The sequence below is a fragment of the Perca flavescens genome, chromosome 11 (genome assembly GCF_004354835.1).
Source record: "Perca flavescens isolate YP-PL-M2 chromosome 11, PFLA_1.0, whole genome shotgun sequence".
Lineage (NCBI taxonomy): Eukaryota > Metazoa > Chordata > Actinopteri > Perciformes > Percidae > Perca > Perca flavescens.
In genome coordinates, this window is record NC_041341.1 from 33,492,489 (window position 1) to 33,510,847 (window position 18,359).

The following is an 18,359-nucleotide window of genomic DNA, read 5'->3' on the forward strand; positions in this document are numbered from 1 at the left end:
GCTAGCTGATAGCTGTTAGCTGCTAGCTGCCGTTTGGTGAGTGTATTCAGACAGGCTTCTGTGATAATCATCCCAATAACAATCCACGGAGCGGTGGTGGTGTGGCTATGTCCTCCAGAGGACAGGTCATGTCACGTCTTGAAGTGTATTCCCCCCTAAAAAAAAACAGTAGTGCGGTAGTAGCTGTTAGCTGCTAGCTGCCCTCCGGTGAGTGTGTACAGCCAGATAGCTGTTAGCCGTTAGCTGCTAGCTGCCGTCCGGTGAGTGTATTCAGCCAGGCATCTGTGCTAATCATCCCAATAAAAATCCACGGAGCTTCCGGTGGTGTGGCTATGTCCCCCAGTTACTGAAGGCTACCTTTAGCTTGTGCTTGGAGCAGCGAGTTCATCTGCCTGTTTCCCCTCTGTCTGTCAGTCTCGTTCTTTCCAACTCTTGAGGCTAATTCTTCGTCTGTATACTCGGGTTCGAATAAATAAGGATGACCATCAAACTCAAAAGGCTCTTCCGTGTGTTGCATATCTGCTATATTCTTCATACTCCAAGCTTCTTCCCTTATAAACAACTCCGCTTTTCACTCTTCACACACACTACGCTCCAATCTGCAAATTACTGTTTACCTTTTTCTGCTACAACTGAATTCCCAGGAGACTGCGCGATGCAACAGCTAGGCTTCAGTAACGCTATTACTGTGCAAGCCTTTTTTTTTGGGATGATTATCACAGAAACCTGTCTGAATACACTCACCAAACGGCAGCTAGCAGCTAACGGCTATCAGCTAGCAGGGCAAGCTAGCTACTGGCAGGATCGAGACAGGGACCAGGGTAGGTGAATTTAAACAATGTCTGAGTTGAAAACGCATCTTGTTGACACGTAAGGGCCCTGTTCATGTGGCACAGACATATTAATTGCATTTTGTGTCTGTTAAGAGGCACAAAGGCACTCTAAAACTTGCCCCGAGCACTGCCGTTTTAGCTCAGGGGACGCTTGTAGTATGTAGCTGCAGCTTCTCCGTGTTACCTGCACTGATTTGGGTCGGGGTACTCACGTAGCTATAGCGATCAAGATTAACGTAAAAATTGGCCGGAATTCTCCTTTAAGTTTAGACACCAATATGATTAGTTAAGATTAGGAAAAAAATTGTAAAAAAACTTTCCTCTGTGTACACATATCCTATTCCGGTACAATTTTGGCTGTACTATTGGTGTCCCATTCAAAAATTGCTTGTGCGAAATGTTAAAAAAGAAAGAAAGATATCTGTTCTGATTTATGCTAAACCAGGCTAAACATTACAATTCCAGCTCCATACTTGACACACCAACATTAGATTGATATACTGTATATTAGACGTCGACCGATTCATTGGTTTTGCCGATTAATTGGCACCGATAGTTGATTGGTAGAACTATCGTTATCGGCAAAAATCCATGCCGTTGCTGGAGCGGCTGAGAAGCGCATGCTGTCATTCATTACACAGTACACAGAGCTGAGAAGGCTCTGCTGGCATCATGCATTACAATAGCTCCTCTAGAGGCAAAACAAAAACTATCACTGATGCCTTGTGTTGTTTATTTTCGACACGTGTTACTGCGCGTTGCACGGAGAACACATGCTGTGCGGAGAAGGGTGACATCAGATGCACGTTTAAAGCATCGACAGCAAAAAGGTATGTACAGTACATTTTGTCATATCATTATAAAGTCATTAATTTGTTGAATAGATGCTGCATTAGTAGAGAAAGAACAGCACAACGGTATGTTTGTTTGCTTTCGAGGCTGAGATGACGCTAAACATTAGCAGTAGGCTAACTAACCTCAAGCGGTTAAACACTGACAAAAATGAACGCAAGTCCGACCCAAATCGTCCACGATCCGTCTAGTGGCTGCCGCTGGAGAATTGAGATGTGTAGAATCGACAGCGCATTCATTTTAAAATCCTCAGCGGAGGAGCATCAACAACTGCCCGAAAGCACGGTAGCGTTATATGGTGGAGCGAGATAGAGAGAGAGTGAAGAGAGGGAGCGCCCAGCGCTGTCAGAACAAAGCCGTGACTCATTGAAATAAAACGTGTTTTCACCGATTCATCTCTAGAAATGCGACTGTAGCGAGCATGTCACCATCACTAACGTTATCCACGTTTATATTTACGCGCAACAAATGATATATCCCGCTTCAAAAAAGTCTAAAAGTCGGAAGTTAGAACCAATGCATTGTGCAAAGAGTGGTTGCTATGGAGACGATACACAGTGTTGAGTTCCATTGCTCTGATCGGTTGTAGGTCTATCCATAGACAGTATATAAGGGTCTATCCAATGAATGCAGAGGCATTTTTTTTTCCTGGTTCGATTTGAACACGCCCCATAATCACAGCCCGGTTTCAGACTCACATTCTGACTAGAATCTGAGTAGGACCACGTCAGGCTAGTTCTAAACATTCTAAACCGTTCTACAGAGAAGAATGGCGTCACTGTTTTGAGATTTGGCATACATTTGCACTGGATGACTCCAAATATGTAGGAGAACTGTTTTAGTAATATCAATACATTTATTGAGTGATATCAATAAATATGACATTATTATTTTGATTATTGGCAAAAGTGTCTGGACTTTTTTTGAAAAAATTTATGTATTTTGTCAACTGTTTTATCCAGTATCAATTCTAAATACTATTGGTCGATTAATCGGTTATCGGCAAATATGGCCCAACCTAGCTATCGGTATCGGTAAAATCCACTATCGGTCGACCTCTACCGTATATCTGTATGTGTTCCATAGACCAGGAAGTGTTTAGTGTTGCACGTTTTTTTTCTGGCATAATGCTTTATAAATGTGTAATGCAAAATAATCTTCTTTGGATTAAAATCGCTATACATGACAATCACAGTCATACATAACACAAATATTGTCCCTTTGCTTTAATAACACCAGGATTTTAAAGACTCTGCTGACAATAGGTAAAATGGTATTTCTGTTTGCATTTGGCCAGCGGAAGCTTCCATACAGAGTGACTTCTCTTCCCTGCAGTCCTGCTCTATGAACACATTTCTCTCATTACCACACACGCACACACAAGTTTTTCTCTGCAGAATGGCTCCAAATGTGGACTTTTTACTGCTTAGTGATTTAAGACATTGCTGAGATCTTTGATGATAATCTTCACTGAAACAGGGCTTTATCGTGCTGATTGAAACCAAGCTCCTGTAAAGCCCGAAGGGCCACTGGTCCTTGTTTGGTTTGGATGCCTCACAGAAAAAAAAAAAAAGCAACACCTCACCCTGACTGGATGAAATGCAGTGAAATTATTTGGTGCATAAGTGTATAAATCTTGTGAATAAAAACATTCAGCACTGCTGTTTCAGATTTTGCAGATGTTGTGCAAACTCCTTCAGTGATCTCAGACCAGCTTTAATTCATTTAAAACTCTCAAACTGTAAATACAACCAAAGTGAGGTTAAATCAGTGATAAAGATCTGGAGAATGAAGTACAGAAGTAAACTAATGCTTCATTCTTGATTCAATTTAAAGTTGTTTTTTTTTAACTTAAAGTTACGATATGCTGCATTGAGGTGACACAATAAGTAGCTTAATTGAGAATTGAAGGCTTCCTTATGTGGTTTGGAAAATCTAATTTAATAGTTATGTATACATAAATATGATAACATTTCCAACTTTGAATGACAATTCTGTTTTGCACTTTTCCTCTGACTACATGGGTCTTTTACAGTACAAGTTTTTCAATAGAAGTAGCCAAGCTAGAAGGGCTAACAAAGCATGTGTCTGGTGTCTCCATATTGTGTATAGAGGCCATGGTTGGAACTGTAGGTTACATGATGCACCACAGAGATTTTTTTCCCATACACGACCATTCAGCTGCAAATCAATTTGTGTCATACACATTCAGAGATGACTTTCTGTACTATCACAGTTTGGGCTATTATGTTCAATAATAACTCAAATCAGTAGGCCTATATTCATATATTCTATATATTTTGTGCTATTAATGTGTTAAGAGGAGTCAGCCAGTTCAGCCAGAGATGGACTCTTTTATAGTCTATATCCACGACCTTCCACTTCCGGGATTGCTCAGTTGCCAGTGGAAATTCCGCCGGATGTCCCTCTCTCCAGCCGGATGTCCGTCACTTCCTTTGTGTTGGCGTTCTAACCTCCGGTGGATTTCTGTGGACTATGGTTAACTGCTCCTCAGATCTCTGCAGGGTAAATCCAGACAGCTAGCTACACTATCTGTCCAATCTGAGTTTTCTGTTGCACGACTAAAACTACTTTTGAACGTAAACGTTCCACCAAAACAAGTTCCTTCCAGAGGCTATTTTGCAGAGGCACCGTGGCTCTGTCCGCCGCTCAGCGTCACCCAAGACGATTGTGATTGGTTTAAAGAAATGCCAATAAACCAGAGCACGTTTTTCTCCCATCCAGGAATGCTGTGTGGACTAGCCAGACCATCCTCCGCAGCGCTGTGGAGGAAGGTCTGGCAAAGCGAAGACTACTCTTATACAGACATTCAGCTATACATATATACTACTGAACAGGCGGTGTGAAAGGGGCAGCTACGGGTCCAAAATTACAAAAGCCTGAAGAACGGTTATGACGTACAGTATGCATCAAGTTCTTAACTTGACAATAAAGAAATGCCATCTTGAAACCAAATACATTTCTCTTTCTGCTTCACATAGTGATGCAACGCTGCTACATCAGGGATAAAACTCAGGGATTCCATTTAGTTCATTTTAATTAGCATATAAAGCCCTCTCCAGGACTTACTAAATTACAACACGTTTTCATGGATTTTTAGAAACACATTTTAAAAAGAAAATTTTGCTTCATTTTTACCTTCTTGAAAATACTTGCAATCTTAAAACTGATCATGATATTATATTTAGAAAAAAGTAATTCCTTTACATTATGTTTACAGAAAATTACTTGTGCAATATGTTTGAAAAGTAAATAAACAAAACCAATGTGACCATAAAAAAATAAGAACACACTACTTAATCATCCTTTTAGTGTGTAATCCAAACATTGCCGTCACCGTGAGTTGTTGGTCTATAAACGTTCGCTGTGATGAAAGCCAGATGCTTATTTCTCCTTGCAACTTTTCGGCCGAACCTCCCCACGGGTCTGATCCCTCTGCCTGTATACCAGGAAGCATCGATGTCTGGATCTGGACAACACAGACGATGAAGGGACATGTAAAGAAGAGACAAATCCCAGATTTCATCACGTATAAGTCTCATTAAATGGCTGTGTTATAGCAGCCAACCATGGTAGTCCCGGCTAGGACCAAAATAACAACATATCCCCTAAAACATCATATAACAATACTGTATCCTTCATTATGTGCTATAAGTAATAAAAAAATTGCCATACAAGTTGGCCCACTTCTAGTATGCAAGAAGGATATTAAGACTATAGGAAGAGGATTAGTTACTGTACATTTACAGAGAAATTAGTTTAAGGGTTCAGTTCACTTAAGTTACAAAAGAAAAAAAAAAGAATGAAACAAAAGAAAAATCAAATATATTGTCATGCTTCACCCTTGTGGTATCTATGCAAATGTGTTTGTGGCGCTCACACCATTGAAAACACATAGGTAGAGCTATCCCTGGTCTTTAAAGCATTAAATGTATGGAAACCTAAAGTGTTTAACGTTAAACAATAAAAAGTACATTATAAAATTTAAATTTAAACAAATACAAACAAAATGTATAATATAGACAAAATTCTGAAAGAAACCTGGCATATTATAAGGCAGTGATATTTCATTTCACAATAATGTATTCACTCTAGGCCATTTGTATGTAAATCCAGCGTTTCTTCTTAAGAAATGCCATTTTGTTGTTTTACTTCATAAATTAATCTGTAATTGTAAAATGGGCAAAGTTATGCGATTGGTTATCCGACAGCCAATCAAAGACTGTATTGGTATTGGTATTATAAATTAAAACAGCAATACAAAAAGACTTTGGAAAAAGTACATTAGAAAAGAAGCAGAGTTTAGAAAAAAATAATCAATTATGTTAAAATTGAATGGTTATATTGTATAGTTTGTCTGTATTTATTCATTTTAGTATTGTTTTTTAAAATGTCGTATTCATGTTGATTTTGAACACTTTGGGTCTCCATATATTTGGGTCATTAGTTAAGGGATCACTTACTTCTGATAATCATGGAGCGGTCTCGATGAGATCCACTCAGAGCTTGACTCAGCAGCAGCAGGACAGCACAGAACACTGCACACACCCTCATCGCAGCTCGACCTGGAGCCGAACCCCAAACACAAAATCAGTCACATCTGAACACAGAACATAGTGTCAAATATCAGTTTGTAGCTGATAAGGACGACCATCAGAGGTGGAACATGTAGGAAATACAATGACTGGATTGATCCGGGCTCTCCACTGATAATGTTGCCCATCACATGCATGTAGTCTGCACTCTGGATCACTTAAAAAAAATAATAAAAAAATCACTTTTGATGCATTAGCACCAATATCTCAAGGAGTTTTTTCCCCCCTTAAATTCAAAAAAACATTTGAATCGACATTCTGGCTCATATCTGGCATCAGGTCTGATCCAAACAATATTGTACAGAATTTACAGGAATATTGGACAAAAATGAAGACTTACCGTCGGACCACAGGAGCTGAACAGGTGCAGGAATGATAACTGAACCGGAGCAAATCCTTCTCTCAGTCTAGGTGTGAATGGTCACATTAATGTAAATCTCAATCACTGGACACAAGCAATTACTGTAGTGAGAGTGAACGACAAAGGAATGTGTTGTCTCGGAGTGACCTGCTCTGAGGCGGATGGTATCTCCGTTTATCAGTTCTTCCATCATCTCTTTATATTCCAGCAGGTGGGGCAGGCATATGTTAATATGCTGATGTTACCCTACTCTCAAGAACGATACACAATATAATATATCCTTATGGAGCTGCCCAATGTGTGTGTGTGTGTGAGAGACCTGGCTTTCACTGGAAAGGAGCAATTGTGCACCAATGACACCACCAAATCCAAGAAGTTCCCCAATGAACTGGGAAAGTATTTTTGGATTTGGGGTGCTGTTGCATCACAAAGTCAAACTTTAAAGTGTTACATTGTGATATTTTCATAACTATGGCAACATCGTTAAGCTTTTCAAAGACGATCTGTGGTAAGAAGATCTTTTCCAGTGAGTTGCATGTTGAGGCATTTTACATTTCTGTAAGCGGTGGTGCGCTTTTCTTCGTTCAGTAATGGCAACCATCGTTGATTATGCTATAACTACTTAGTTCTTTCTTCTGTTTATTCCACACCATCAGTTGTTGCTGCAAATTTCAAATACTTTAATTAGTGTCTGCCTGAGAATGTCAACTTGCTGCTGCTGAACTGTTTAAGTGTGTGTGCTGGGAGGGGGGAGAGAGAGAGAGTGAGTGGGCTGATGGCGCCCCCTGTTTTTACTAAACGGTTTGTTTTGAATTACTATGGACACCATGTCATTTATAGTCCTGTGATATTTCTATTTAAAATTAATTATTTATTTATTTTTTTTAATTTGTCATACCTGCCCAGGGACTACAGGTGGAAATTAGCAATTGTTGCTATAACCTGGCCCAAGACATATTCTATAATAAGTTTAATGTTTATTTGTGCATTGTCCCCGTTTCAAATAAATCAATTTCCATTCCGTTCCAACCAGCAGAAAGGATTTTCAGAGAAGCAAAGGTTTTCATAAACCTAAAGTTATAAACTAAATCAGTGGTTCCCAACCTTTTTCCTTGGCCCCCCCTACTCATGTCTAAGAAAAGCTGAGCCCCCCCCCCCGCCCGAAACCGAAGTTGAGGTAACTCTCGAGAGCCTTACTTTCTTTTTTGATACAGAGCAGTTATCAGCACTGTTTCTCCGCCATGTTTCATTCATAAAATAGTGATGCAGTGGCGGCAGGAAAAATGAGGATACAACAAAATATATAGTTTTCATACTGACTTTTGTATACATTAGATATTCTAGTGTATTATCATAATTTGTTTAACATTTTTTTTACCTCAACCTCAAACCAGATAAAGACTCGCGCCCCCCCTGTGATCTTTGCCGCCCCCCCTGGGGGTGCCCGGACCCCAGGTTGGGAACCACTGAACTAAATGATAAACGGTGGGTCAGTTCAGTTTTTTTTTTTTTACACAACTTTTTGTGTATTGTAAAATAGCCTCTCTGGAATGTCATTTTTCAAAGATATTTAAATATTTAGGCCATATAAGAAGAGGAATGTGTGAACAGGCAGATTGAATGCTATGGGAAGCTGCCAATGCTGTGTCAACAATAAAAGCATGATTTGAGAGAGATAATGCAGTTCTGTTACAGCAAGAGCCAGCAAAGACAAAACAGAAGTAGCAGGATACTGCTGTATAAAATGCTGTTTGATGTCACATTTATGGTCCCAAAGGTCACAAACTACTTCGGGGTTAAAAAGAAAAGATGAAATGACAATGTTTAGTTTGTAAATAATTTAATACGACTAATGAGACAAACATTGTTACAGCATAATTAGAATTACAGATAATTTAAGTAAGGGCTTCAACTTAAAATAAAGCAGAACAGGATTTTGAAAATCTACAGATGGGTGACTAATTCAAGGACAATCTGTGACTGCAAAGGCCATAGGATTCATATCATCGCCATTCAGTGAACCTTTGTAACCTGCATGGAAACATCTGCATTTTCAGAGTAGGTTTGTCCTTTGGTGTGTCACCCGTCTGTATGTGCAAACAGTTAATAGAATTATTATCATGAAACCATCTTCAATTTAAAAATATTGCTATTCCTTTATCATCTACTAGAACAGAATTGATGAAACATTTAGAATTGTGCATAACTTACTCTCAAAAAGTTCCTGTTAGAAAATAGGAAAATAAATTGTTTCTCTTTGCATTGTGCAAAGAGATTTTTAGGGGCCTTTTCAAATGCAATTTGAGTGTACAGCTGTACCGCCTCATAAACAGGATGCAAGTTAATATAAAACTAATGATTATGTAAAAATAGTAAAAAAAAAAATCCTTAAAAAAGGTTCTATGTGTAATTTCTACATATGTAATTTTTTTTTTTTTTTTTCAATGGGCGAACCGATTGTAACGTAACTCAAAATATGAGACCTTGCCTATAACCAGCCTGTTGGCTGATTTCAATGTGATGGATTGGAAAAATCCGAAGGTTATGACATAATGCGCTGTCCAGAGTCCATTGCCTCTCCTCAGCTCGGCTCTGAGATGGACCTTTGGTTGGTGGCTGTGGCAGCTTGGGTTCAGGAAACACAGGACCCAGTGCTGCGGGTCCTGAGCCCTGGACCGCCTTCCCGGATTAGCAAACTTTCTGTTGCTGCCGTTAGACCCAGTATTCGAGTTACTGCAGCCGCTGGCGCTGGTCCTTACCTGTGTAATGGCAGCAACATTAGCGTTGCATTTGCTTGACAAAATGCTAGCTAGCTAACATAGCAAAATACAGTCTTGAGTGAATAATGTCAGCTAATTCATCCAGACTCCCAGGGCTGATCTGGCTGGTAAATTGGCTAGTTTGCTGTATGCAAATTACTTTATCAGCTAATATTACGACACAAACACCAGATCTATGCAGCGTAGCTAAATTCCAGCTAGCTGGCTAACCTTAGCGTGCTTGGTCACTAACATTATTGCAAGCTAAATACTTGCAAAATTACTTCCCTAACGTGATCCATGACACTAACTTGTATGTATTATGACAAAAGGTGTTTAAGCCAAGAATAAATGATGAAACGATACAAAGCAAAGCTGTTTAACTGATTGCTTTCTACTAGCCAAGAGCGATGCAAGGTTCACTAGCTAACCATATCTTAAGATAAGATTAGCCAGCTGACTGTGGCTTGGCTGTGCGGCACGGATCTGATGTTTGTTGCTGTGTGGCGTTGGCTGAAGGAGTGATTCGGAAAGGGCAAGCTAGAGTTATTCTAAATACGATTGCAATTTATTTTCCAGCATTCTAAACATATTGCCAGTCTGTCTCGGCCTGGTGTATATCACATAACTGTTTTGGCCGATGGTCGCTCGAGCCTACGGAATGCGAACAGGAGGCTGAGATTGGTTCACACTGGTTTCCTTAATTACAAGGGTTTTCTTAAATTACACTTAGAACCTTTAAAACTCTTATTAGCATAAACAAAAAGGAAAACATTTGAAAAATTCACAAGTTTACTATGAATGCCTTTTAGAAATTGTGTCATAATACACCAAAGGAATGTGAAGATTTTGCAGAAATAAACTAAACTTAACCAAAATAAAAAAAAGGGAAAATGTAAAAATGTTGTTTGGTTTGTTCTTCCACAGTTTTTCAACTGGCTATAAATAGCCTCATTTAAAATGCTGCTTTGCTCTGGAAATATTTTACATTGCGTTTCATGTTTCCATTTGCACTGTGTGAATATTTGAATAAATAACTACAAGTGGTGTGAAAAAGTGTTTGCCCCCTTCCTCATTTCCTGTTCCTTTGCATGTGTGTCACACTTAAGTGTTTCGGAACATCAAACCAATTTAAACAAAAGTCAAGGACAACTGTGTGAATATTTGAATAAATAACTAGGTTTTTAGATTAAAATAGCAAATTAGAATGCTTTTTTTTCACACAATAAAATAGTGAATACATTAACTTGCAAGGAGGCCAATACACCCTGGAAAGGCCATCTTTGACACACCAACCATTATCCACAAATGGCGGAACAGTGGTGAACCTTCCCAGGAACCATTGGCAGAAAAGCCAGTCGGACTGATCAATCTCCCTCCACCATCAGGAAAAGACTGGGCAAAAATGGCCTGCAGTTGGTCAAAAAAGTGCCTCGAACAACATGATCCCCAAGACTTTTTGGGACAACATTCTGTGGACCGATGAGACAAAAGTGGAACTCTTTGGAAGGTGTGTGTCCAACTTGATTTCATAAAAAAAGAACATACATTCTGCAGACTTGCCGTGATAAAAGGAACTATGAATTCTGCTGTCTACCAAGAGATCCTGAATACATCTCCATAACAGCAGGTCCACCACCGAATGGCGAAAAAAATGAAAACCAGAAATGACCTGAATCCTATTGAGATGGTCAAAAAGGCCGTCATGGGTCTGAATTAGGACTTCTCCAAAGCCGGCCATAAAAGCCTCATTGCACGTGGCAAACGCGCTTGGTTGCAGTTGTTCAGAAATATAGTCTCATATTTTTTTTTCTCCTTTAATGATAAACACCTTCATTTAAAATAGTTCACTATTGTTTAAATTGTGTTTCTGAATACATTTTTCACACCACTGTAGGTTTTAATAAAATAGCATACAGTTGCTGAATAAAGGCTACATTTCAGATCGACAAAGGTCAGTTTAAAAAGATTTTTCAATCTCAGATTTTGTCAAAAAAGTGCCTCGGAACACAGCGAAAGCGTTTGTCCCGCTTCGCCATTTCGGGCTATAGTCTCACTCCACCAATCAGATTGGCCATTGAGTCCGACTGCCCATTTCAGATCGACAAAGGTCAGTTTAAAAGACGGACGTCCCGGCGCATTTCCGAACAATCACCATTGAACAGACTCGACGGACGTCACTGACCTCGCCAGACTGTCCGACGGCCGATTATTGGGTTGGTGTGTCAGGGCCTTAAGATGCCAGTCTAGCAGTTAGTGCACATAATGTTCAACTCCAACATATACTTGGTTTGGATCTATACCAGTAAAATAATACAACAATATCACAAGGAAACGGTTTTAAATATAAATGTAAACACCCCCATCCCAGTTGACAGTCTGAAATTTAAATAGGAATCTCTTTCATTCCAGCGGAATTTCAGTTGATTACAAACTGTAATGCGGTCACATAATGCTCAGCCTCCTCCTCATGAGCCCTGCGTCATTACTGGTTTCTGCAAACAGAGAGACAGACAGAAACACATGATCATTGGCTGTTCAACAGTTAAATAATCAATCATGTCATGCTTTGATTGGGTTAATGGATTCACCGTTAGCCATGAAATCATTCATAGGAACTGAGAAACAAACTTAAATCTAGCAGAAACTACAGTTCTATAATGTCGGTGTTAACCTTTAGAAACACGATGAGGACTTATGAATCATGGTTTGACCTGTGAGGTTTGCGAATGATTACTGAAGAAAACAAACTAACAGGAAATGGACAACATATTCCAAGCTAGTTAGTCATCACTCCCCAAAATCGCATGCAAACGTATCTGAGGTCAGAGTCTGGGAGCCAAACACAATGTTATGCTGTTATTGTCAACAATTTTAACGCAAGTTGTCTGACTGAAATAGTGATAATAAAAGGAAAATGAAAGCTCTCATTAACAGTGAACTAAAGCTGTGGCTTTATCCTGGACCGCTGGAGACTGGACCACAGCATGGCTCCAAGACAAAAAAACTCTTGTTGCATTTGGCCAATAAAAGTATTGTGAATTTTTTTTTACCTGGGAAGTATATTGCATAGCTGTCTTTCAAATCTTTATCATTAACTCTGAGTACTTTTAATAAACCTTGCCAGTCCAAACAGGGACACCCCTAGACAGATCTGATACAAAGTGTGTTTTAAATTCACATAACTAGAAAACACATCACAGTAAACAGCCATGTACTTTTCACTCAGTTTCTCTCTAATTCAACCTGTAATAGTTCTCAGTTCTTTTGGCAGGATCCATGCACTGCTTATTTTAATTTAGGCAAAACAAAAAGGTGTGAGTAAAAGTAGAAAAGAATAATTTATACAAGTACTCAGAAACAGATTTGTCCATCATCTAGTGTAAAGAATTATACAAAATGAAACATCTTAACTGAAAGACATTGATCATACATTCTCAATAATGCAAGAATTTGTTTATTTCATAGACCGTTAATATTAATGGACAGAGCATGTGTGACGTCACCCATTGGTTTGTGGAGATCTGCTATGAGTCATTGAGTTTGCCGTTATGGGTGCAGCCATCCTGGTTGTGGATGTGACGATTTTAGACGAGAGGGAGAAGCCCTTACACTCTACGTTATGTTACACACTTTCACTGGCAATCACATCATAGCCACGCCTTAAAACACCCCCTGCTTTATTGCAGATTTTAAAATCAACGAGCCATAATTCAAATAATATAATCACATCATTCTGTATTGCAGAAGACTTAAAACTAGCGATTGAGACCATAAACTAATTATGAAAATGTTTACTGAGGTAATAAATCAAGTGAGAAGTGGGTCACTTTCTCATAGTCCTCTACAAAAACCGACCTCCTTTTGCAACCGCATGTGTCGCCCCCTGCTGGAATTCAGATAGAATGCAGGTTTAAGGAGTCTCCTCCAGCTGGAATTCAGATAGAATGCAGGTTTAAGGCACTTTGCCGAACCGGATGCGTTGTCCATTAATATTAACAGTCAATAGTTTATTTGATTGAAACAGTAGAAGCAAAAAGAAAAGAAAATACAGTTATTTAAAATCACCACAAAGCCTGATTGGAAACCAACCACCATCCACCCGTAGAAGTCAAGCCCAGTGCAACAAGTAAATGAAGAGTTTGTTTCCAGCAATAGAACCATTTGGGAAAACAACAACAACTAAATTCTTAAAGAATGGTGGGACATTTTCGGAAATACACTTATTTGCTTTCTAGCCAAGTGAAGAGAAGATCAATACCACTCCGTCTGTTAAATATAAGGCTACAGCTAACAGCTAGTTAGCTTAGCTTAGCATCAAGACTGGAAACAGCTAGCCTGGCTTGTTCCAAATGTAACAAAATCTGCTTACCAGCACCTCTAAAGCTCACTAGTTAACACGTAGTGACCAAAGTATTTTAAAAATAGTAATGCAATGTCCGTGTGTGTGTGTGTGTGTGTGTGTGTGTGTGTGTGTGTGTGTGTGTGTGGCCTGACACCAAGAGCTGACACCAAGCTGTTTCCCGGTGTCTTCAGTCTTTATGCTAAGCTAAACGTCCTTTCTCTAGCTCTCTACTCAATCGATCTTTTCAATTTTTTTGTGCATGGTACAATGTCAGTGTAAGTTAATGTGCAGACATGACAGTGCTATCAATTTTCTAATCTACCTCTGAGAACGTAAGTAAGCGTATTTCTCAAAATGTAAGACTATTGCATTAAATTCAACATTCAATAACTTTAAGACAGACTATCCTATTTTTTTTTTTTTTTTTACAGTGTCAGTGTAGATGAGTTTTGTTCCCCAAATGGTAGCTACTATTGGAACTGAACTCTTGAGTGCACGCAGCAGCGTATAGCGGGGTCATACCGCACAGGTAGCCCTGGTCTCAGGCTTAGCCACTGGGTTCCTCTGGGTCAGGGAGCCCCTGTAGAAGGAGTTCCTCTCAAACCTGGCCACCTGGCCTGGAAACATACAGCAACTACATTGTACATCCATGTTCTACTGGCTCTTTTTTTTTTTCAAACTAGGTACAGTTATAAAGTCTGACTGTGATTTGCTTTGTAAATTTGTTACTAACCTAAAATTGTAAAATGACAGATGAGGAAGACTACTAATAACTTTATTGGAAAAGCATTGCTGGGAAAGTGAATTAGAAGCATTCGGTCCTCTCTAACAACTATGTTCAGTGTCACATGTGTAACCGGAAGTGAAATAACGTCCGATTTGCACCAAAATCATGATGGTTTTACAAACTCAACTAAAATAGTTTTGGTGCCTAAACCTAACCGAACTGCGACCATCTTACAACGTTAAAGGACAAATCCGTCGCAAAATGAACCTAGGAGTTAATAACACGTGTACCAGTCGAACGACGAACGCTGTGCTTGAGCTATGTTACTGGTTGCACGGCGTTCGTTGTTCGACTGATCGTGACTGTTTTACCAAGATGGCGCCTGCCTGTATACGTGAACGGTACGGCCTTTCTAAACTTTTTAATAAACAGTCTGTCCACTTACAAAGTTCTCAATGCTTGTGTTTACATTTAGGGACCCTCATTATGCTACCGTGGAAGTGTGGTGCTATTTTGAGCCTTGTCAGTGATGTAGAAATAGTGATTTCTTTTTACTTTACCTGTGCCCCGACGACTAGCGCTATAAGCTAATTAGTGGTTTGCGATAAAACTGGTCACATTCGATTAGCATGAAAACCTATCCCAAAGAACGGTCGACTCTGTACACATTTTATTAACCCCTAGGTTCATTTTGCGCTGGAATTGTCCTTTAACGACGTGTTTAAAACCTGCAATCTTTACCTTCAAAACTCAACCTTCATTCTATTGGATATGAGGATAGAAAACACTCCTGTGGGTCCTGTTATAAGGTTGGAATAAACAACGTACACTACCAGTCAAAAGTTTGGACACACTTTCCCATTCACAAAAATGAGAAAGTGTGTCCAAACTTTTGACTGGTACCATATATCCTCATGTGGTTTGGACAACTTGTTGCAACCACTACTAAGGCCGCGTTCAGACTGCCTGCATCAGCAGTCCGACGGTCTGGCAAAAACGCAGCTCGTTCCATTCATTTTGTGAAATAAACTGCCTTCAAGTGCAGTCGGACACGTCAAAATCTATAAACGATCTGACGGAAAAAAGAAAGTCTACTTGTACTTTGTTGGGGGAGGGGGGTGGACAGGGGTGAACAGGGGTGTATAAGAACACAAAAGGACATCACCCGAATGGGCCGTTTCATTGACACTCCCACCTCCCCCCCACTGCACCACTCTGCAGAAAATCGCCTGATCACTTTGTTTTTGTCTGAATAGGGATTGCCCCACCTCAGTGGCAAACAAAACCGATGTTTTGAATACCCACTATTCTGCCTCACAACACACAACAACACACCTTTGTGAATCCTGCAGAGTTTAAGTATCCAACGTACAGCTGGGAAAATTACAGCTGTAGTACAATAGGACACAGTGTTTACCAGCTCACAAAATAGATCATCATGTTCTCGGAGTTTAACAAGGTTAAGATGTTTTGAGTCAGGCGGAAGGCCCTGGGGATCATGCTCAAGGGCAGCAATGTCAGTTCTTACTTGTGGGAAAGTTGTGGGACAGTCTCCTTGCTTGGATCGGGATCGCAGACTAGAAGACAACAAAGCGGGGAAACAAACAGAAAACCAAAGTAAGAATGTGAGAAATATATGGCCCATCAGTTATTTTGGCACCTTGGAAGGTAGAAACATTTATCAGAGACAGACGTGCTGAGGAGATAGAAATGGTTATTACTTATTGGTTGATTTGAATTTAAGAGGGGCGGAGCCACATAACTTTTAAGACCAGTATAGTATTAAAGCTGCTCTGCTTTCAAAAACAACTCCAGTAACTACATTGCATTTTATACAATATGAAAAGTATTTTATACACGGAAACATTTTTAATAATTATTTTAAACAGCTCTGACTCGGACACTGGTTTCAAATAAAATCAATGTCTTTACCCTTCTTCTTTTATCCACTGGCATGCCGGCAGCATTCAGGGCAGCAATCCTGTTCTCTATGTAAGAGACCTTGGGATAAAAAAAAAAAAAAAAAAAAAAAGAAAAGGAGACTGCACACTTTTCTGTCTCTTCAAAAAAAATCTAATACGCCTTAACTCAGCTTCAGGTTTCTCCTTACCTCACTCTGGGCGTTCTGGACATTGGCAGCTGCCTGAGCTACCTGGCCCTCCAGCTCAACCAGTAAGGCTGTGGAGCCTTTGAAGCTGGCCTTTGACCCCTCCTCTAGCGGGGGCCACTTTCTCTCCAGGCTCTCTGTTGACTGGCTTGTCTACAAGAGAAGTGATGGAAATAACAAAAATGTGACTTAGTTTTTCACTTAAAAAAGGAAATGACTCTATTGTATGCCTTTATTAAAGAATCAACAGTTGAGAGATGACAGGAAATCAGAGGAGAAAAAGATGAGGAATGACGACAAAAGATTCCCGATGGACTCCACAGCTGGGGATGTCCAGGGTCTGTGCTTTAACGCCTCGGTCACCAGGGAACACTGAGAAAACTCCTGTTTGAACATAAAACATACAGTCATTTTTAAAGTGCTCATATTATATTATAACCCTAACCCTTTCACCCCTTCCTTTATTGTGTTATATCTTTTTGTGCACATTATAGATTTACAAAGTGAAAAAGCCCAAAGTCCCCCCCAAAGGGACTTACCATCTCCAACAGAAAACACTGTTCACCAACTGCTCCAAACAGCTCTATTGTAGTCCAGCCTTTACTTCAGAGACCAACGTGGTCACTTTGGAACACACGTTATAATGCTCACCTAGCTGCTAGCATGGCACGCCCTCATACTCTGCTTCTGACTGGTTAGTAGTCCTTACCTAGTTACTGTCAGGGCACGCCGTCATCCTCTGCTTCTGACTGGCTAGTAGTCCTTACCTAGTTACTGTCAGGGCACGCCCTCATACTCTGCTTCTGACTGGCTAGCAGTGCTTACTGCACATGTGTGACGCCCAACAAAGATGGTACAGAAGTGAGATGCCTCACTCTGTAGCTAAAACAGAGAGCTCAACACAGGGTGAAAAGAGGAGCTGCAGCAATGTGGAGTACAACAAAAATGTTTTCTGAAAATTAAACCACATAAACCTATTCTGATATAACCTCTAAATACAATTATAAACCTGAAAATGAGCATAATATGAGCACTTTAACAAGTTAACAACTCTAACATGTTTTAACAAGTGTAAATGACTGAAAAGTCCCTACAACACCTTGAAAACTTTACAACAGTGGAACACTGACATGATAAACTTTTTAAGCAACTCTGGATTTTTGTAACCTTCATTAGCAGGCAAAATTGTAACAATTTGCTTGTGTCCTATGTTAAAACTATTCACGGCCAGTATATCAACCAATGTTAGATAATTAAATTGATTGGTATCAGGGTACATTTTAGTTGAAGAGTAACACGAAACATCAGCAAGAAAACAAAACAACCAAAGGTGTGTCTGAAGTCATTTTGAGTGCCGACAAGTGTGTTATTCAAGTGTGAAAGGTCCCGCTCAATACATGATCTAATTTACTTCAAGTTATTGAATTTTGAAATGATTTGTTCACGCAAAAAAAGAATATTGGGAGATAATGATGTATTGCCCTATATATATATATATATATATATATATATATATATATATATATATATATATATATATATATATATATATATATATATATATATATATATATATATATATATATATATATATATATGCAAAAACACATTTTTTAAAATGTGTTTTGGGAAAATGTTTATTTAGCATTGGTTCTTTGGAAGTGTCAGATCAGAAAATGCACTCCTGACTTGTTTTGGAAAGAGGTGACATATAACCTATTTTGTTAATTAGGTTGGAGGACTTGTTGGATGAAAAGTG

At 39.4% G+C, this 18,359-nt stretch overlaps 1 protein-coding gene across 11 annotated transcripts in view; it reads right to left on the reverse strand.

Annotated features, from left to right (window-relative positions):
* Nucleotides 1-11,605: 11,605 nt before the first annotated feature.
* Nucleotides 11,606-18,359, reverse strand: part of mlphb (melanophilin b) — a 52,262-nt gene continuing 45,508 nt past the window's right edge. For 10 of the 11 annotated variants that reach the window (XM_028592192.1, XM_028592190.1, XM_028592195.1 and 7 more), the window contains 5 exons: nt 16,604-16,753; nt 16,426-16,494; nt 16,022-16,070; nt 14,289-14,383; nt 11,606-11,916 (listed from right to left, as the gene is read on the reverse strand). In XM_028592192.1, the coding sequence (XP_028447993.1) occupies nt 11,890-11,916; nt 14,289-14,383; nt 16,022-16,070; nt 16,426-16,494; nt 16,604-16,753 (390 nt within the window). In that variant the 3' untranslated portion in view covers nt 11,606-11,889. The remainder of the gene's footprint in view (nt 11,917-14,288; nt 14,384-16,021; nt 16,071-16,425; nt 16,495-16,603; nt 16,754-18,359) is intronic. The other variant, XM_028592193.1, reaches the window with a different exon arrangement.